The sequence below is a fragment of the Schistocerca gregaria genome, chromosome X, assembly GCF_023897955.1.
Source record: "Schistocerca gregaria isolate iqSchGreg1 chromosome X, iqSchGreg1.2, whole genome shotgun sequence".
In the NCBI taxonomy this organism is placed as follows: Eukaryota; Metazoa; Arthropoda; class Insecta; order Orthoptera; family Acrididae; genus Schistocerca; species Schistocerca gregaria.
In genome coordinates this window covers 816,085,600-816,107,579 of record NC_064931.1, presented here as the reverse complement: position 1 = coordinate 816,107,579, position 21,980 = coordinate 816,085,600, and the positions used below count along the sequence as shown (strand labels likewise).

General features: G+C 44.1%; 1 protein-coding gene across 1 annotated transcript in view; it reads left to right on the top strand.

The window, feature by feature from the left end:
* The window catches only part of LOC126298335 (dynein axonemal heavy chain 5), a gene marked incomplete at its 5' end in the record, with an annotated part of 791,472 nt that overhangs the window by 598,060 nt on the left and 171,432 nt on the right, over positions 1–21,980 (top strand). Inside the window, 4 exons of the mRNA XM_049989632.1 lie at positions 1,722–1,867; positions 4,851–5,066; positions 8,122–8,387; positions 19,207–19,375. Coding sequence (XP_049845589.1) covers positions 1,722–1,867; positions 4,851–5,066; positions 8,122–8,387; positions 19,207–19,375 — 797 coding nt within the window. The remainder of the gene's footprint in view (positions 1–1,721; positions 1,868–4,850; positions 5,067–8,121; positions 8,388–19,206; positions 19,376–21,980) is intronic.

Below are 21,980 nucleotides of genomic sequence, written 5' to 3'. Positions count from 1 at the left end.
GCCCGAGGCAGTATTCGAACCTGCGACCGTAGCAGTCGCGCGGTTCCGGACTGAGCGCCTAGAACCGCTAGACCCCCGCGGCCGGCTACTTCTGAGGATTACTCCTCATCTGGTTTTGACTGAAGAGAACTGATCTTGCACAACTCCTAAACATCGAACAGTTATGATGACATGTAACCTCTCTACAAACGACAGCACCCTCCAGACTGATTTACACGTATTTTGAATACTAGTTGCTCTGTCAATCTTTCCTGATTCACGGCAACAATGAAACAACGTCCAGAACCGTACTAGCTGCGAAATTCATTTCTTCATGAGGCTTATGTGCTAGTGAATGTTCAGAATTTTGCTGGATGACGATATTACGTGGCGTTTCGTTAATTATTTTATGATAGTAGTACATTTCATGAATCTCATTAGGAAAGGGAATATGCACACTGTTGTACCCAGCGCATCTATGCATAACGATGCCGTGGTAACATCAATAGTTGGCATCCCACTCTGTATGTTACAAGTAATGGGAGCTTCAAGTTGCTCCACACCTCTCGCCGCTGACCAACTATCAGATACCAGCTGTTTAATTTCTGCAGCAGCAATCCCATATCGGCAGTTTCAGTAGTTTCTGCATCCCCCTTCAACCTTCTAGCCTACAACTCTGAACTTGAACGGCGCCCTGCTCTGCCTACAGAATTCTGATTCGAACTGCGATTTGGACAGCCACTCGCTGACCTGCCCGATACTTTTTCACTGTGTCTACTCACGGTCAATAAATTAAGCCTACGCCGACGTAACACACATGTTTCTAGTAGAGAACTGAGACTTTTGCCCAAATTGACATGAAAGGCTCCTAGTAGGGGAGGTAGTATGAGTATGAAAGGAGAATAAGGTAGGGATTATGGAACAGCTTTCGATTACGCAAATGTCCACAATCTGCTGGAGGTCATATCCGATGTAACTCACATTTGGGTCAGTCCTCATTCACAGAACCAGTACTCGATGAAATGTCTCCGTTCTTCTAGGCACTTCGTGGACTATCTCAAAGTACAGTATTTAATGTTAACTAATAGTCTGACCTCTGGCTTAAACTGATTATTAACTAATATGGGGTGGCCGAGCGGTACTAGGCGCTACAGTCTGAAACCGCGCGACCGCAGTGGTCGCAGGTTCGAATCCTGCCTCGGGCATGGATGTGTGTGATGTCCTTAGGTTAGTTAGGTTTAAGTAGTTCTAAGTTGTAGGGGACTGATGACCTCAGAAGTTAAGTCCCAGAGTGCTCAGAGCCATTTGAACCAACTAATATGGGGGAACAATTACACCCCTCCATCGATATACATAGGGAACGAGATTTGGGAATACATCTTTCATCCGTTTAAGACGCCAAGATGACATTAACGGATGTCCTCTCGTCCCTTACCAAAATTAAAGAACTGCTGGCATTTCGATGCTGGCATCATATAGGACGTTTCTCAAGTTTGGAGCGACGTATTTTACCACAGAAGATATTTGAAATTGCCCCCACAAATGTGTTTCCAGAAACGTAACAGTAAGTATAGCAGACATAAGTGAAATATTTTCTTCCGTCATACGTGAAAACAGCCGCGTGTCTGAAAATACTGATGATGCATTCTGGTCGATGTTATGAAAACCGTTGTATGATAACTCTTAGTAGTAGGCTGTGAAACTTTGCAAACTGGCCGCACGCACTGTGTTTTGTGTTGCAGCGACGGTGCGGAAGCTGGGCCGTCCGCCGCACCTCATCATGCGCATCATGGACTGCGTACTCATCCTGTTCCAGCGCAAGCTGCATCCCATCATCGCGGACACCGCTGCTCCCTGCCCAAAGCCTTCCTGGGCAGAGTCTCTTAAAGTAACCACGTAGCGAAACTACTCCTTAAGTAACTTAAACAACTAGACTGATGGGCCAAAACATAATGACAGCTGCCCATATCAAGACCAAATACTGCCTGGTGGAGTTGCGAGCACGTCATGCAGTAAAAGAGCGAAGAAGAGGCGAATAGGGAAGCATTATAGTGGTTACATTGGCGGAAACTGGGGAAATATACCGACAAAAGTAACTTTGACGAAGTGTAGATTGTAATGGCTCAGAAACTGGGAACTAGCATCTCGGAAATGGCGAAGCTGGTTGGCAGTTCGTGTGTTACTGTCGTGGGTATCTACGAAAAAAGGGCTGAAGGACGGTGAAACCATGAGTGGGCGGTATGGTGTGTCAGATCTGACGACAGAGGACAATGCTAGTACAGGAACAAGTGCTTTGGAGCACATCATTCAGTGTACATTGTTGAACATGGGCCTCTACAGCAGACGACACCTGTGTGTTCTCATGTCGACCTAACGACATCGCAGGTCGATTGTAGTATCCGATTAGGCCGTCATACAGACGCAAGACTCCACTAAAACTGACCCACGCCACAGATACAGGCCAGAGAAGACAGTATTATGCAGGAAATTCACCTTGGCTTCCTTGCGACCTGTGGTACTAATTTAATGCAGCCTGACAGCTGTGGATTTCATGAACCTTATTGCGGACGACTTATACCCCTTCATGCTTGATGCCTTCCCCAACGCCGATGGCATCCTAGAACAGAATAACTGTCCACAAGGCCAGAAACGTGCTAAAGTAGTTTGAGAAGCATGGTGTTAAACTCAGGTTGATGCCTGGCTACCAAATTGTCTTCATCTGCGACAGATCGAACACATGTGGGACCGTATCGGCCCCCAACTTCGTGCTCATGAAACCGCCAGCCCATAATTAACAGGAATTATTTTCCCTGTTCGTAGACATCTGATAGCACATACCTCCAAAGGCCTACCAAGCGCCAGTCGAATCCACGACAAGCAGAATCGCTGTTGTATCGCGTTCCAAAACTGTACCAACACGCTGTTAGCAGGTCGTCATGATTTTTTGGCTCATCAATGTAGAAAAAACTTCTAACCAACCGTACCTGGTGTAATCTAGCATTAACATGCAGGAGACGAGAATAGTAATTTCTCTCTTAAATTAACAATCTCCCATGTTTATTCCTACAGTTCCATTTATTTTTGGTCCTTTTTGAGGATTCTATTGAAATGCAATTGTTTTGCTAACGACCAGTTGTTAATGATTTAAATAATCAATTTACAGCTATAATAAAAAGTTGTTGAGGACATAAGTAATCAACTGACAGGCAAAATTAAACTGTGGGTCTTTTCAGTGAATTTCTATCAGGAAACGTTGCCACTAGAGAACTTAACATATATTTTTTTCATATGTCTTTGATACATACAGAATCACGTTATTCAAGACATGTTTTCTGCAATTTGGGACTTCCCGTCCTAGTCACATTTGAAACTCTGTTCGATTACTGTCAATCCACGCCACCACCATGCTGTCTCAGCACGTACATCAAAACGTATTAAACATTTCATAAATTTATACACAGAAATTTTTCCGTATCTGTGTCATCAGCTTAAATGCATGTTAAAGTACCATGACCAGAAAATTTCTCTAACTTACATTAAAATTAAGTTAACCTATGACATGATATGAGCAAATTACGGGATACAGAAAGAAGGAAATAAAGAGTTTGTCGTTTAGCATTGTTAGCTGGGAGACGCCGAAAGGTTGTCCAACTGGCTAATCAACTACTATTTTCTTTCTCCGCACACAATGACACCATTCCATGTGATGTGTGTGACATGTCTCATGTTTATCTGTTGAGCAGGTGACTGTAATGGGTGTTATGTTTATTTCTGATGAGGACGATGAGAGAAGGGAGATGCCGAATCCCAGTGCTGACAAAAACACTACTTCTTTAGAATAGCATCAGGCTTTATGTTCCCATCCGAGGAATGGATCACCATCAACAGTGTCAGATCCCCAGATTTCATGAGGCACTGTGGAGAGGTTGGCAGTTTAATCGGTGATATTGGAACTACCTCCCCTACCCAACCCGGTAAACTACTGGTGGTGAAAATTTCTTCTACCATCAACACTGAAACTGACTACTTTTTAGTCAACTGCCACCGCACAGATATGCGTTAGCTATCTTGGCTACTGAGGCATTTAACAGTAGGAAACGTCATGTCCACAGAGCTTCACAAATATTATCTAGTGTCATGTATCGGACTATGTCAGATAAGAATTCACTTATTAATTAGTGAATGACAATCTCTTCCGTACTTTACTTCCTATATATTTTCATCACACTACAGCAAGTACACTGTTTAGATAGTGCATTTTAGTTTTAATGTTGTTGGATACATGATATCAGCTAATTTGATAAGGAGGTCTGGATATGATGTTTCCTTATCACTATTTTGATCTGATATGATGTCTAATATTTTTAGTTTTCACATTTACTACACTCTCGACACTAGCCAGTTGTTAACTTCGATGGTCTAAGAAGCCAAAACCTGCTTTGTAATAAAACAATTATTGATAAAACAATCACGGTTCATGTCTTTTTCTCCATTAATACAAAATTTTACTTTTCACGTTAAAGACTCAACCATGTTCCAAAGGCTAAAATCTGTCCATTGTCTTCGGTGTGAGGCGTTGGTGCACCGATCGACAACTGTTATATCTTCTACCCGAGGGATATATCGAGGGGACTATTGTAAGCATGCTGCTGCCCTGATATTTATAACTGTTATGGCTATTCCCGTAAGATGGTGCGATGACTACAGACCTTTCTAATCAGGAAAGAGTTTCCTGTTGTTCTCAGTAGACATTGACTGACAGCTTGACTATATTCTCTCATAAACCAATCTCTTGTAATTTGCGTTGATCCAGCATTTCCTCCAATTATTATCTCACTTTTATGTCATTTTAGACTGGAATATATTTTCAGATGATGGCGAGCACAACGTTCCTTCTGCAACTACAGAATTATCCGAAAGACATAATCAATAACGAGATGGTGGAACTGCTTCAGCCATACTTTGAGATGGAAGACTACAACATGGACACAGCCAAAAGAGTATGCGGCGACGTAGCTGGCTTGCTGTCTTGGACGAAGGCAATGGCTTTCTTTCACAGTGTCAACAAGGAGGTCCTGCCTCTCAAGGTAAAAATCGCTAAAAACAGCTATTTACCTTCCAAAATTCGATGTTTCTTTATGAATATTTGAAATTACATGTACACGTGGTCAAAATTGTGCATACTGATGTACATTCATTACTGCTCGGTTTTGTCTCGGCTTTGTTCTTCAGGAAGTGTGAGTTGTACGTTAACAGCGATCCACCGGAAATGGATAGGTTTATTAATGGACTATTGGCCGATATGTACTTCGTGAAGGGGTTAACTGAGCAGTTTCCACAGCGAACGCAACCACATCACAGTTCTTTTACGTTAACAACTTTTGCAACTCTTCATGAGTGGACCCATCCAGTATCATGTTTAACACTGTCAACTAACAACTAACACTGCCGAAAAAAACAGACAGGATCGAACAGTACTGATTACAAGCCTGAGGACGAAGAGTAAATAGGACAACTGCTGTCAATATTAAGTACAGTGAGTGATGGAAGAGGTTTGCTTCCAAACGGGACACACAGCGTATACCGTTGACATTGGCATTGTTGTGCAGATATTTTGAGGGTGTTCCACAATTCATGTTACACACTTCTAAAGGTTTTAGAGGGGTTGTTAGCTCAAGTTTTACGTAGAACCCATCTCCGGAAACGTCATCCAACGACGCTATAGAGCGTCAAAGTTACGGGTGCCGGCGCCTGTAAACGTATGCACATACAGGGTGATTCGGTGATGATGTTGCAAATTTTCTAGGTTGATGGGGAAGGGTAAGTGGGATAAATGCATCAATCTGGGTCCTTGTACCGGAAACGAACAAGTCGAAAGCTATAATCAAAAACCGTTCTGATACTTCTGGCAATGGAATACGCGTACTGATACTGTTTTTGCTAAGACTGCAGGATACACGACATTCAGACATGCCACTATGGACCAAAACAATGAAGAAATATCCAGTAAATATGACCTCTAAAATGCATACCTGAGAAGCTACAAGCACTTGTTCGTCTTCGTTAGTGTGAAACACATCTCCTCTATTGAACAAGTGCCCATAGCTCTCAAGATATTCATTTTAGAGGCTATGTTCACTGGACATTTTTTCTTGTTTTGGTCCATAACACCACCTCCGAAAGTTGGCTATCCTACAATCTTAGCAACAACAGAACCATTACATATATTCTACTGTCAGAGTCATCAGAAAGGTTTTCGCTTATAACTTTCGTTGTTTCGTTTCCGGTACAGGGGCCCTCACCCCAAACTGATACATTTATCCTTCTCCATCATCCTAGAAAGTTTGCAACATCATCACGTAATCACCATGTATACAAATAGATGTACAGACGCCAGCACCTATAACTTTGACGTTATGTAGCGTCGATGGATGACGTTTCTGGACATGGTTTAATATGTAAAACTTGATCTACTAAGTCACCTCTACAACCTCTAGAAGTGTGTAGTGTGACTTTTGAAACACCCTGTAGACATACCGATGTGCTTGTCCAATCGGCAGACAAGCACCAGTGTCATACAGGTTCGGTTTAACCACTTGCATGCTACAACACAGATTCGGACTGCTCTGCAGCTGCTTGTTGTTTCTAAAGCAACACTGGTTTTGTCCTCGGTGATGAGAAATCTGTGTTTTGTGAAGATCCATTGGTACTAATACTATGGAGATAATCTTCTTATGAATTTTGGACCCTCTGAATTCAAACAGAAGAATATGTCGCTAATGTTCAGATTTCTCCACTTGGCACTACATTTTCTAGTGTCCACAGCTCCAAATAACAAAATGACAATGTGTAAATTCAAACAGCAACAGTGAACTACAAATAAAAAAATGACAGTCTATCAATAAACCCACAGCAACCGGAATACTGAGAGGCAAACCAAAAACACTACGAACTTATGCATCAACCGAAAGCTATTTTGTCTAAAACTGACATAGTGAGACAGTGGCTGCGTACAATTAATGTAGGTTGATTCTTACAAAAAAGAAAACAGCAACCAGCCACAGTGTTAGAATCGCCCTATGTGAACATAACTAATCTCCAAACGATGAAATACAGAGTAAATAAATATCTGAGGTTAAGTTTTTATCGTAATTACATCAAAAATTCCGCTCTATTTTGTTCCGAAGTTGCAGGATTGTATTTTTCAAATATTCCAAAATATATGCAGCACTTATATAATTTGTACATCACCATGGTCATGTACAAATTTGTATTTTTCAAATATTCCAAAACACCACTCATATTTACTCTGTATTTCATCGTTTGGAGGTTAGTTATGTTCACATAGGGCGCTTCTAACACTGTTTTATACCGTACGGCACCAACGGTAAAAATGGCTCTGAGCACTATGGGACTTAACTTCTGAGGTCATCAGTCACCTAGAACTTAGAACTACTTAAACCTAACTAACCTAAGGACATCACACACACCCATGCCCGAGGCAGGAGTCGAACCTGCGACCGTAGTGGTCGCGCAGTTCCAGACTGTAGCGCTTAGAACCGCTCGGCCACGCCGGCCGGCTTCACCAACACACCAAGAATATATCGCCACAGCGGAAGAATAAAAATCGAAAACTAACGATTATTTAAAGTGTATCTTGCAAATCATGTGAACAGCCGTCTGATGATGAACATCTCAGTTCGGAAACGGTTACTTAAATAAATAGCAGTATTAATAGTGATTGGTTGCTGTCGTCTTCTTTGAAAGAATCAACCTACATCAACCTAATACCTGTTCTTTATTTGCTTTTGTGATTGTTTGGTATTAACATCATATACTTTCTACGCGAAATAGTTTTATTGTAATTTGTTTTATTCTTAGTTGCAAGAAGGCTTGAGCGCCCGCAACGGGGCAGCTTCCAGTACGTAACTGGAAGTAAAAAACTAAAAAAAATGAAGTTACCCTGTAATGACGCACAGGAGTCTACGGGTCCCATGCACCACAATATCCCCGATCGATCTCAGAAATTTTGTCGGTGGGGCGTGAGTTCGTCTCGTGTGGTTGCCATTTGTAGCGGGCTTCCCACCTTAGCACTCGACAGAGAGGTAGAGAGATGGTGGAGAGTGCGCCGTGGTGTTGCAGGCGAACCTGACGCTGCAGGAGGCGCGCCTCAAGGTGGCCATGGAAGACCTGGCGCGCGCCGAGCAGGAGCTGGAGGACCGCGAGGGCGCGCTGCGCCAGGTGAAGGAGCAGTACGACGCCGCCGTGTCCGAGAAGCAGCGCCTCACCGACGCCGCCAACGTCTGCCTGCGCAAGATGACAGCCGCCACGCAGCTCATCAATGGGCTGGGCGGGGAGAAGATCCGCTGGACGCAGCAGAGCCGCGAGTTCAAGGAGCAGCTCGGCAGGTGCGTACCGAGTAATTCGAAAATCTGCTGGCGTCCTAAAACACACGTGGATGGCTGGTTGCATTTTGAAACACAGTCTTGGGGGAGAGCTTTTTTTAACAAACCCAAGTCAAAGGCCATTCAAATTCGAAGCGTACACTATGTGATCAAAGTATCCGGACACCTAGCTGAAAATGACTTACAAGTTCGTGGCGTCCTCCATCGGTAACACTGGAATTCAGTATGGTGTTGGCCTACCTTTAGCCTTGATGACACTTTCTACTCTCACAGGTATACGTTCAGTCAGGTGCTGGAAGGTTTCATGGGAAATGGCAGCCCATTCTACACGGAGTGCTGCGCTGAGGAGAGGTATCGATGTCAGTCGGTGGGGCCTGGCACGAAGTCGGCGTTCCAAAACATCCCAAAGGTGTTCTATAGGATTCAGGTCATGACTCTGTGCAGGTCAGTTCATTGCAGGGATGTTATTGTCGTGTAACCACTCCACCACAGGCCGTGCATTATGCACAGGTGCCCGATGGTGTTGAAACATGCAATAGCCATCCCCAAATTGCTCTTTAACGGTGGGAAGCAAGAAGGTGCTTGAAACATTAATGTAGGCCTGTGCTGTGATAGTGCCACGCAAAACAACAAGGGGTGCAAGCACCCTCCATGAAAAACATGACCACACCATAACACCACCGCCTCCGAATTCTACTGTTGGCATTACACACGCTGGCAGATGACGTTCACCGGGCATTCAAAATGGTTCTAATGACTCTGAGCACTATGGAACTTAACATCTGAGGTCATCAGTCCCCTAGAACTTAGAACTACTTAAACCTAACTAACCTAAGGACATCACACACATCCATGCCCCAGGGAGGATTCGAACCTGCGACCGTAGCGGTCGCGTGGTTCCATATTCAAGCGCCTAGAACCGCTCGGCCACACCGATCGGTCCACCGGGCATTCACCATACCCACACCCTACCAACGGATCGCCACATTGTGTACCGTGATTCGTCACTCGGCACGTTTTTCCACTGTCCAGTCGTCCAATGTTTATGCCCCTTACACAAAGCGAGGCGTCGTTTGGGATTACCGACGTGTTGTGTGACTTATGAGCAGCCGCTCGACGATGAAATCCAACTTTTCTCACCTCCCAACCAACTGTCATAGTACTTGCAGTAGATCCTGTTGCGGTTTGGAATTCCTGTGTGATTGTCTGGATAGATGTCTGCCAATTACAAATTACGATCCTCTTCAACAGTCGGCGGTCTCTGTCAGTCAACAGACGAGGTCGGCCTACACGTTTTCGTGCTGTACGTATCCCTTCATGTTTCCACTTTACTATCATATCGGCAGCAGTGGACCTAGGGATGTTTAGGTGTATTGAAATCTCGCGAACAGGCGTATGACAAGTGACACCCACTCACCTGACCAGGTTCGATGTCCGTGAGTTCCACAGAGCGCCCCATTCTGCTCTCTCATGATGTCTAATGACTACCGATGTCGTTGATATGGAGTACCTGATAGTAAGTGGCAGCACAATGCAGTTAATATAAAAAAACGTATGGTTTTGGGGTTTTCCGGATAGTTTGGTCACATAGTGAATCTTATCATGCCTTTCAGAGAACCAAAGAAATTCTGGTTATACATCACCTTACCAAAAGTATCCCAACACTCCTATTTAATGCGGAATTGATCATAAGAAGTGGATACCCAAGTATACACTGAGGTAACAAAAGTCATCGTGTCGGACCTCCTTTTGCCCGGAGTAGAGCAGCAACTCTACGTGGCATGGACTCAACAAGTCTTTGGAAGTCCCCTGCAGAAATAATGAGCCATGCTGCCACTATAATCGTCCATAGCTGCGAAAGTGTTGCCGATGCAGGATTTTGGCCGGCCGGAGTGGCTGAGCGGTTCTAGGCGCTACAGTCTGGGACCGCGCGACCGCTATGGTCGCAGGTTCGAATCCTGCCTCGGGCATGGATGTGTGTGATGTTATTAGGCGATCCTAAGTTAGGTTAGTTAGGTTTAAGTAGTTCTAAGTTCTAGGGGAGTGATCACCTCAGAAGTTAAGTCTCATAGTTCTCAGATACTTTTTTTTTTTTTTTTTTTGCAGGATTTTGTGCACGAACTGACCTCTCGATTACGCCCCATAAATGTTTGATGGGATTCATGTCGGTCAATGTGGGTGGCCAAATCATTCGCTAGAGTTGTCCAGAATGTTCTTGAAGACAAATTCCGAACAATCCTGGCCCTGTGACATGGCTCATTGTTCAAAATTTTTCAAATAGCTCTGAGCACTATGGGACTTAACATCTGAGGTCATCAGTCGCCTAGAACTTAGAACTACTTAAAGCTAAATAACCTAAGGACATCACACACATCCATGCCCGACGCAGGATTCGAACCTGCGACCGTAGTAGCTGCGCAGTTCCGGACTGAAGCGACTAGAACCGCTCATCCACCGCAGCCGGCTTGGCGCATTGTCATGCACAAGAATTCCGATGTTGTTTGGTAACATGAAGTTCATGAATGGCTCCAAATATTCTCCAAATAACCGAACGTAACCATTTCCAGTCGCCATTATGGAGCCACCACCAGTTTGCACTGTGCTTTGTTGACAACTTCGATCCAGGGCTTCGTGGGGTCAGCCCATCAGATCTTACCAACTGAAATCGGTACTCAACTGACCAGGCTGCGGTTTCTCAGTCGTCTAGGGTTCAACTGATATGATCACGAGCCCAGGACAGGCGCTGCAGGCGATGGCGTGCTGTTAGCAAAGACACTCCATTCGGTCGTTTGCTGCCATAGTTCGTAACACCACATTTCATCGCTCTACCCTAATGGGTACGTTCGTCGTACGTCCCACATTGATTTTTGCCGTTATTTCACGTAGTGTTGGATGTCTGTTAGCACTGAAAACTCTTCGCAAACGCCGCTCCTCTCGGTCGTTAAGTGAAGGCCGTTGGCTACTGCGTTGTCCGTGATAATGCCCGAAATATGATATTATCGGTACACTCTTGATAATGTGGATCTCGAAATATTGACTTACCAAAAGATTTCCGAAATTGAATGTTCCATGTGTCTACCTGCAACTACCCTTCCGCGTTAAACGTTTGTTAATACCCGTCGTGCGGATATAATCACGTCGGACATCTTTTCATGTGAATCACATGAGTACAAGTGGCAGCTCCGCCAATGCACTGACGTTTTTTACCTTGTGTACGTGATACTACCTCCGTCTGGACATGTCCATATCGCCATCCCATGACTTTTGTCACCTATTTGTAAAACAAGCCAGAAGTATTCTGTTATCAGCAAAGAATCAGTAACAGCAAACTGGGCAATTCAGTGATCTCGAACGTGGACTAGTGATCGGGTGACACCTGGGTAAAAGATCCATCAGGGATATTTCAACCCTTCTAAATCTGCCCCAGTCGACTGTTGGCCATGTGACTGTGAAGTGGAAAGATGAAGGACCAACCATAGCTAAATCGAGAGCAGATAGCCTTCATGCACCGATGGACAAGGATCGTCGGCACTGGGGAGGGTTGTTGTGAAAAGTCGCACAAAATCAGCGGGAGAAATCACTCGTGAGTTTTAAAGTGTTACCAGCAGTGCAACTAGCATAGTGACTCTGAGTAGAAGGTTAAAAATAATAGCGTCAGTGGTCGAGCGACTGATCATAAATCTCACATTCCGTAGTCAGTGCAAAGTGACGCTTGAGGCGGTGTAAAGAGCGACACCACTGAACAGTGGATGGTTGGAAGCGAGTGATTTGGGGTGATGAGCCACGCTATACCCTGTGGCAATCCGGTGGATGGGTTTGAGTTCGGCGAACGTTGCCTGCCATCATTTGTAGAGGGTTGGGTTGGGTTGTTTGGGGAGGAGACCAGACAGCGAGGTCATCGGTCTGATAGGATTAGGGAAGGATTTCGGCCGTGCCCTTTTAAAGGAACGATCCCGGCATATGCCTGGGGGGATTTAGGGAAATCACGGAAAACCTAAATCAGGATGGCCGGGTGCGGGATTGAATCGTCGTCCTCCCGAATGCGAGTCCAGTGTGCTAACCACTCCGCCACCTCGCTCGGTATTTGTAGTGGCAACACCGAAGTACGGAGGTGGTGGTATGGGGGTGTTTTCCGTGGTTGCAGTGTGTTTCCCTTGTTACCCTTAATAAAACACTAAACGTGGAAGTATATGAATACATTTAACAGCTTTATGTACTGGGTACAGTAGAGGAACAATCGAGAGGCGATGAGTGTTTTATTCACCATGACAATGCACCGTGTTATTAAATAGCAACTGTCAGGCAATGGTTTGTGGACAGTAACTTACTGAAATGGACTGGCCTGCCCAGAGTCCCGACCAGAATGCAATGGAACACATTTGGGATGAGCTACAACATCGACTTTTTAGCAGGTTGCAGCGTCCGACGTCACTTACCCCTCTGATTTCAGCTGTTAAAGAAGAATGTGCTGCCATTTGTAACGTATCAATAAATCACATTGTATTTGAGAGAGTGCATACATACACTCCTGGAAATGGAAAAAAGAACACATTGACACCGGTGTGTCAGACCCACCATACTTGCTCCGGACACTGCGAGAGGGCTGTACAAGCAATGATCACACGCACGGCACAGCGGACACACCAGGAACAGCGGTGTTGGCCGTCGAATGGCGCTAGCTGCGCAGCATTTGTGCACCGCCGCCGTCAGTGTCAGCCAGTTTGCCGTGGCATACGGAGCTCCATCGCAGTCTTTAACACTGGTAGCATGCCGCGACAGCGTGGACGTGAACCGTATGTGCAGTTGACGGACTTTGAGCGAGGGCGTATAGTGGGCATGTGGGAGGTCGGGTGGACGTACCGCCGAATTTCTCAACACGTGGGGCGTGAGGTCTCCACAGTACATCGATGTTGTCGCCAGTGGTCGGCGGAAGGTGCACGTGCCCGTCGACCTGGGACCGGACCGCAGCGACGCACGGATGCACGCCAAGACCGTAGGATCCTACGCAGTGCCATAGGGGACCGCACCGCCACTTCCCAGCAAATTAGGGACACTGTTGCTCCTGGGGTATCGGCGAGGACCATTCGCAACCGTCTTCATGAAGCTGGGCTACGGTCCCGCACACCGTTAGGCCGTATTCCGCTCACGCCCCAACATCATGCAGCCCGCCTCCAGTGGTGTCGCGACAGGCGTGAATGGAGGGACGAATGGAGACGTGTCGTCTTCAGCGATGAGAGTCGCTTCTGCCTTGGTGCCAATGATGGTCGTATGCGTGTTTGGCGCCGTGCAGGTGAGCGCCACAATCAGGACTGCATACGACCGAGGCACACAGGGCCAACACCCGGCATCATGGTGTGGGGAGCATTCTCCTACACTGGCCGTACACCTCTGGTGATCGTCGAGGGGACACTGAATAGTGCACGGTACATCCAAACCGTCATCGAACCCATCGTTCTACCATTCCTAGACCGGCAAGGTAACTTGCTGTTCCAACAGGACAATGCACGTCCGCATGAATCCCGTGCCACCCAACGTGCTCTAGAAGGTGTAAGTCAACTACCCTGGCCAGCAAGATCTCCGGATCTGTCCCCCATTGAGCATGTTTGGGACTGGATGAAGCGTCTTCTCACGCGGTCTGCACGTCCAGCACGAACGCTGGTCCAACTGAGGCGCCAGGTGGAAATGGCATGGCAAGCCGTTCCACAGGACTACATCCAGCATCTCTACGATCGTCTCCATGGGAGAATAGCAGCCTGCATTGCTGCGAAAGGTGGATATACACTGTACTAGTGCCGACATTGTGCATGCTCTGTTGCCTGTGTCTATGTGCCTGTGGTTCTGTCAGTGTGATTATGTGATGTAACTGACCCCAGGAATGTGTCAATAAAGTTTCCCCTTCCTGGGACAATGAATTCGCGGTGTTCTTATTTCAATTTCCAGGAGTGTATAATACCAAGAACAAAAATGATCTGCACAAGGACTTAAAAGCACTTAGTTTAGTTCAAAAAGGGGTCCACTACTCAGGGACACTCATCTTCAATAATTTGCCAGCAAACATTAAAAATTGAGATACAAATATAGATCAGTTTAAAAGGATCCTGAAAGACTAGTGGCCAACTCCTTCTACTCCATTGACGAATTTTTTAATAGAAACAAATGATGTGTTGTATATACTCATAATATTAGTATTGTTATTTCAGCTTAAAAAAAGTGATGTATTGTATATACTCATACTATTAGTATTGTTATTTCGGCTTGAAAACAAAATTGACATGTTCCACATCCACGAGGATCTCCTCAGCACGGATCTATGGATCAAAAAACTAATCTAATCTAATCTATTCTAATCAAGTCATCTGTGTACGAAGCAGTGTGTCATGTATGAATCGAAGGAACTGTATGACTGATTAAATAATTTGCTGTTTATGTCACTGTTTACCTAAATTGTACAATAAGTACTTCTAGAACTAATTACAAAATCTATATACATTTGCCATTTCTAAGTTACATCGTGTAACCAATATGGTCCACTCACTGGCCATTACAGGACGATGCTGCTGGATATTGATCTTATCGATTTAACAGAATGACACCCTTGGATTAATATGGTGTGTCAATATAAGTAAACTTTTATATGTTCAGTTTTTTAACCTTATAGTGTGTTTATATGTTTGTAAATTTTGTCATTTGAAGGAAATATTATTAGGAAAATCTGTTGGGTGGGAGTGTAAGCTTTGAAACCATTTGTTTTGTATAAGGTGATAGGAAGTCACGTGTTGCAAAAATTGGCATGCCATCAAATATTAAAGGCTTTGGAATGTGTGGCTTCTTCGAGCAGGAGAAAACAACGAAATGGCGCCAAACGTTTACTAAGATGTCTTGTGATGTAAAAGTTACACGTGAGCTGCCACTGATATTTTTGTGGTTTGACTGAAGGATGAATGGTTTAATAAAGACAAACTGACCTCACTCAGCCGGCCGTTGTGGCCGAGCGGTTCTAGGTACTTCAGTCTGGAACCGCGCGACCACTAGGGTCGCAGGTTCGAATCCTGCCTCGGGCATGGATGTGTGTGATGTCCTTTGGTTAGTTAGGTTTAAGTAGTTCTAAGTTCTAGGAGACTAATGACCTCCGATGTTGAGGCCCATAGTGCTCAGAACCATTTGAACCATTTGTCCTCACTCAATATAGTGATTACAAGTGCTCGGAGGCGTTATTATGACGTCGGCAGTGGAAACAGATGCGAACTTAGAACTTGTGGCTCTTTGTCGTAAGTTCTAGAAGTGTTTATTCGGCAGCTGTTGTAAACAGTGATATGAACTGCAAATTGTTTAATGAGTCAGTATAGATCTTTCTGGCGAACATGTTTTGAAGAACTGTAATAAATGTCACTGTGTGAAAAAGTGTCTTAGGTAAGTTATTGTTTTGTCACTAACAGAAATCTTTTCAGTGCATAAAAGTAAATTTAATTGTATTATGTCTGTTATGGTAAAACTGTTGATCAGCATGGATAATAATTACAGTGAATTACCATTATGTAAAAGAAAGGGCAGCACTTATGATTGGACGAAAGAATGCGCTAACAAACAGGTACTGTGATTGTTTTGAAATGCAATTATTGGACTTTCACAGAATTAAGCAGCAATTTTTAATGAATTTAACACTCTCAAAATTGATTCATATTTGCAGTATAGTTAACTTTTCACGTATATCAGTTTGCGTTTAAAAGACTGCCAATTCGTTCATGTCAAGTAATGACCTTTCCATAGAGTTTTGGTGTTCTTGTTGATTACGACAGATTTGCTTTGCACATGAGGCATTAAGTACGTTCATTTTACAAAATGTGATACAGGTTGTTGTAGTTCATGGATTATATTTGTTGCTAGAACTTATGAACAAGATGAGACTACGATGTAGTAATTCAGATAACTGATGCATGAGACTTAAATACTATCTTATTTTGCTTCAGTGATTATTTAGTTAAGTGCACATGCGTCCAGACTTACTCGAGTAAGTGTTTATTGCTAAGTGGAAAAAGTTAAACTCTTAATTATTGTGCTAATTTTGGGAGCACATGTTAATTTCATTATATGTTTTGAGAACTGCTTTCATTTGAGGGACCTGGCAAATTAAATAATGAGATATTTTGGTTCTGTGAGTGGTTGTAATGTGAAGACTGCATACTGCATTGTTTGAACAAGTGTTCATTAGCATATAAAAACTAACTAACACATAGGATCAGTATGTGGGAAAGTAACACTACTCCAGTCATAGTCTAGCGCACTAGGGTCCACACAGACCCCTGAACTATACTAATAACTTCTGAACAACATTTCATTACTTTCTGGTTTTTTACTTATTATAGTATACTAATATGGAGTAGGCCATTGCAGGTGGCTTCTGCTTGACAGGAAAAGTCACAATTCATTCTACTTTACTAATACTGGGATGAGCTTGCTGTTTGAATGAAAATTTTTCTTGTGAGTTTTTGTTGTAAGAACCCAAAGATTTCAATATTAAATTACAATATGGGGTTTGACCACTTTGTTAATATTAGACAGCAAGTAATTTAAACTGAGGGTCAAACGTTTATATAACAGGAAATTGGTGCAGACAGTGATACAGTAGCTGAAGTGACAAAAACCGAGGTGAAACCAGTATTAGAAAAATTAACAGCAGAAATTAAACGAGAAAATGCTAATATAATAGCTCAAGTGGACCAAATGTTTCGTTTTACTACTGCCTGAATTTAGGACAGGGCAGGCTAAAGTGTAATTGGAACAGAGTGAGTTGCCAAATAAAATGGAAATGGGAGACAGTGAATTGACGCATAAAGTTGAAACAGGGCAAAAATTTTTAGAGGCAGTACTAAGGAAGTTAGAGCTAGGAGAAAGTGTTTTGGAGAGAAAAGGTAATGAAGAACAATAGGAATTTTTTTTTAAATTCTTAGAGAAGTAAAGAAGGAACTTATTGTCAGACAAGAGGATCTAACAAAGGGATAAGGCCCTTGAGGAGAACGATATTATTGATACCTTAAGGGAGAAACTACCTACAAGCAAAATATGTTTGATGTGTCCAGAATGAGATTTTCACTCTGCAGCGGAGTGTGCGCTGACTTGAAACTTACTGGCAGATTAAAACTGTGTGCCCGACCGAGACTCGAACTCGGGACCTTTGCCTTTCGCGGGCAAGTGCTCTACCATCTTTTTTTTTTTTTTTTCTTTTTAGCATGGTCGCTTCTAAGGCGGTGGAAACGAACAGATAAACAGCAAAACGGCGGATACGATAGCGCGACTGCTGGCCACGAAGTAAATATCTGAGATACCGAAGCACGACTCACGCCCGGTACTCACGGCTTTACTTCTGCCAGTACCTCGTCTCCTACCTTCCAAACTTTACAGAATCTCTCCTGCGAACCTTGCAGAACTAGCACTCCTGAAAGAAAGGATATTGCGGAGACATGGCTTAGCCACAGCCTGGGGGATGTTTCCAGAATGAGATTTTCACTCTGCAGCGGAGAGCTTCTGTAAAGTTTGGAAGGTAGGAGACGAGGTACTGGCAGAAGTAAAGCTGTGAGTACCGGGCCTGAGTCGTGCTTCGGTAGCTCAGATGGTAGAGCACTTGCCCGTGAAAGGCAAAGGTCACGAGTTCGAGTCTCGGTCAGGCACACAGTTTTAATCTGCCAGGAAGTTTCATATCAGCGCACACTCCGCTGCAGAGTGAAAATCTCATTCTGGAAACATCCCCCAGGCTGTGGCTAAGTCATGTCTCCGCAATATCCTTTCTTTCAGGAGTGCTAGTTCTGCAAGGTTCGCAGGAGAGCTTCTCTAAAGTTTGGAAGGTAGGAGACGAGGTACTGGCAGAAGTAAAGCAGTGAGTACCGGGCGTGAGTCGTGCTTCGGTAGCTCAGATGGTAGAGCCCTTGCCCGTGAAAGGCAAAGGTCCCGAGTTCGAGTCTCGGTCGGGCACACAGTTTTAATCTGCCAGTAAGTTTCATTTTTGATGTTGACTAACAATTAAATATTAATTATTTGAAAAGAGTAAGGGAGATAGACTGAATATTAGTACTGAATATTAGTATTGACCGAGTGTTGTGAATCAGGATAACAGGAGACAAATGTGCCAGATCGGTCACAGTGGTAGGGGCAGAGAAATGAATCAACATGGGGCTGTGAATCGTTTCAGGGAAACGATAATCCACATCAGTAAAGAGGGCCCATGCCGAGGCAGGTTCTAACAGAGGGTCCGGTAGTAGAAACTATCGCTGGCCTAAGAATATAAGAGTGAACTATTCAACACAAGATGGGAATAAAAATAAGAATGAGAGATCTTTTGGTAGAGTAGGTAGAGCATTTACAATTTACATCATATCGCAGAGCCAGTAGCTAGGCGAACAGTGCTGGTTTACGCAATGAGACGGACTTGGCACGATTTAATAGGACCCAATAAATTATATTTGTTTTCTTAAAATTTGACAATGTTGTTCTTTTTGTGACCTTTCTCTTAATTGGCAATAAAGCAAGTAGTATGTCTATATTGTTTATGACTCTTAGTTCAACTTCCTGCCGCTAGTCGATTCGGCAGTCGTTCACTAGCGAGAAATTTAAAAATACAAAATTTTGTACCCCTTCCACCTACACCATACCCTCTCCAGCCAATTTAGCGTAGTATTAAGAGGAGGCAGCAAATCTGAATGTAACTGTGAAATTGCGCAAGCTTCATCTGAATAGAGCCGCACATTCATTCACTTGATGATAGCAAGTAGGAATTTGTGCACACCAACTTACGTTACGAAAGCATATTTCCGTTCCTTTTTTTTCGCAGGCTAGTGGGTGACGTCGTATTGGCTACTGGTTTCCTCTCGTACTGTGGCCCGTATAACCAGGAGTTCCGGGCCGGACTCGTTAACAGCTGGAAGACTACGCTCAAGTCCAAGGAGATCCCGTTCACTAACGACCTCAATATCACTAACATGCTTGTAGATAGTGCGACGGTAAGAATCCCTCTACTTTTTTTGCAGTCTCGTCTACGTCAAATTTGTCCAGTTTGTTGCGAACTTGTCCGGCGAACATTACGTGCAAGAGACGGTCGAAGTTTTTTTCTGTGTATGATATGAACGAAATATGTTTTATTTGAATATTATATATATATGTTCTGAAATAGTCATTTGCTTTCGGCCCCTTATTTGACCATATGGTGGCATAAGAGCTTTATGTCAGAACCTGGTTTGTCATCACATTACATCCACGTCGGTTTAAATTCTACCGAATCTGTCTCAGCAACCCAAGTAACAAATTTGTACTTGCAGCTATTCTTGCTGATAAATTTTCCCTACGAATATTGTTTGATTTATGACACTAGTATTCTCTGATAATTGATATTAATAAATGGACAACAGTGATGGTTAATTTAACATTTTCACTAAAATGTAATCAGCATATAACGTCTTACGTCAGCTACTTAAGTTGATTTCATTTTATAAAAGAAATGCGACGTATAGTGAGGTTAGTGTTATAAGTCATACGATGTCCAAATGTAGATTAGTACATTATTTAACAGTTGGCAAGGAGTTAGTGTGTTAGGCATGTAGTTCGTATTCATTTACAACGTAGTATCTACGCAGCAGGAACATTTGTAATCATGTGGACAGATTATGCACTTTCCGTTCCCAGTGATACTTCAGCCATCCATGTGGATACTCCTGCAAGCAGAGCGAGACCACGAACCGAAAGAATAATTACGTTTTAAGTAACTGGGGAGCTTCTTGACCGACCGGTAGACCGCCACTCCAAACATGGTGTCGGTATTTTGCCGGCGACACACTACAATCTGCTCGATCAGAGCAACCTTTACGATCCATAACGAAGTGTAGATTCAAACTACTAGTACCTTTCATCCACCTATGCTTTCGCTTCTGCATAAATTGTGTTCTTATACGCTGTCCAGTCACATTAATGTGACCGCCTGTCAAAAACTAAACAATCATCATTTGCATTGCGGCCGCTGAAAGGCGTGCAGGTAGAGGGCCGATGAGCTTCTGTAAGGTACAGACAGGGATGTGGAGCAATGCCGACTCCAGAGTCAGTTTCTCGGTTGAGGATCCACGGTGCGAACAGCTCGATCGAGGTGGTCCAAAAGATTCTCGATTGGGCTTAGATTCATTGAGTTTGGTGAAAAGAAGAGTACGGTAAACTCATCCCGGTGCTCATCAAACCACGCACGTACCGTACATTGCAAACTGCGTGCCACATTGCATTGTCCTGCTGGTAGGTGCCACAGTGCCAATGAAAAACAGATTGCACATAGGGGTAGATATGGTCCCCAAGGATAGATGCATACTTTTGTTGATCCACTGTGCCTTCCAGAATGATGAGATCACCCACGGAATGCCACGAAACATTCCGCAGAACGTAACGCTCCCTCCTCCTGCCCGGACCCTTCATGTGCTTTTTGCAGGGTGTTTGACTTCAGACGTCGGAACCGTACACACCAATGGCCATCTGTCCGTAAAAAACTTGATTCATGTGAAAAGTCCACCTGTCGCTACTTAGTGGACGTGCAGTTGCATGCGTGCATGAACCAAGTGCCCGCTACGGTGACCCATACGCAGCAACGTTCGCAGCACGATCGTTGAGGACACACTGTTGGTAGCCCCTTGATTCGTCTGGACGGCCAGTTCCGCAACAGTTGCACGTCTATTCTCCGTAGGCGTCGTTCATCCTGCCACTATGGGCCGTAGTGCACCATAGTTGCCTCGTAGGCTGTTTTGGATAGTGACATTTTGCCATTGTGCCACGAAAGTCAATGATTATGCCCTTTACTACGCCAGATAAATCGCTCCGTTTCCGCATTATGACTACGAGTGCACTGTTTTCCGCGTCCCCCCGACCACTCGGTATATACCATCCACGGCTAGTTCAAATGATTCAAAAGGCTCTGAGCACTATGGGACGTAACTGCTGTGGTCTTCAGTCCCCTAGAACTTAGAACTACTTAAACCTAACTAACCTAAGGACATCACACGCATCCATGCCCGATGCAGGATTCGAACCTGGGACCGTAGCGGTCTCGCGGCTCTAGACTGTAGCGCCTAGAACCGCTCGGCCACTCTGCCCGGCTTCCACGGTTAGTGCTGCGACCCGCAGTCTGTTAGTGGTTATTGCACGTTGGCGTCGGACATAGGCAGTGGTCACATTAATGTGACTGGACCGCGTATGTCTGTGCAGAAAGGTAGCAGATACATGTAGTCATGATAACTCTATGTTTTGCGAGTCAGCAATGTAAAATTTTTAACATCACCCTCGTATTTCAGCAGTTATACGTATTTGTAATCAGATTTCCATTACCCATCTGGTCTTCAAGGGAGAGATCTACTCGAATACTCAGTGTAAATGGGACGTGGAAAAAATGCCAATATTATTGTGCTTTTAAGGGAAGTAGTACAGATTTTTAAGAAACAAAAAGTTTCCTGGTATAATTGCAAAAACTGAAAGAAATATTAATTGAAAAATGACTCACCTCTTACATACAGGGTGAAGAAAAACAAGCTGAAAATAAGTTCAGAGCAGGGTAGGAGGCATCGATTCGTGCAAGACAAC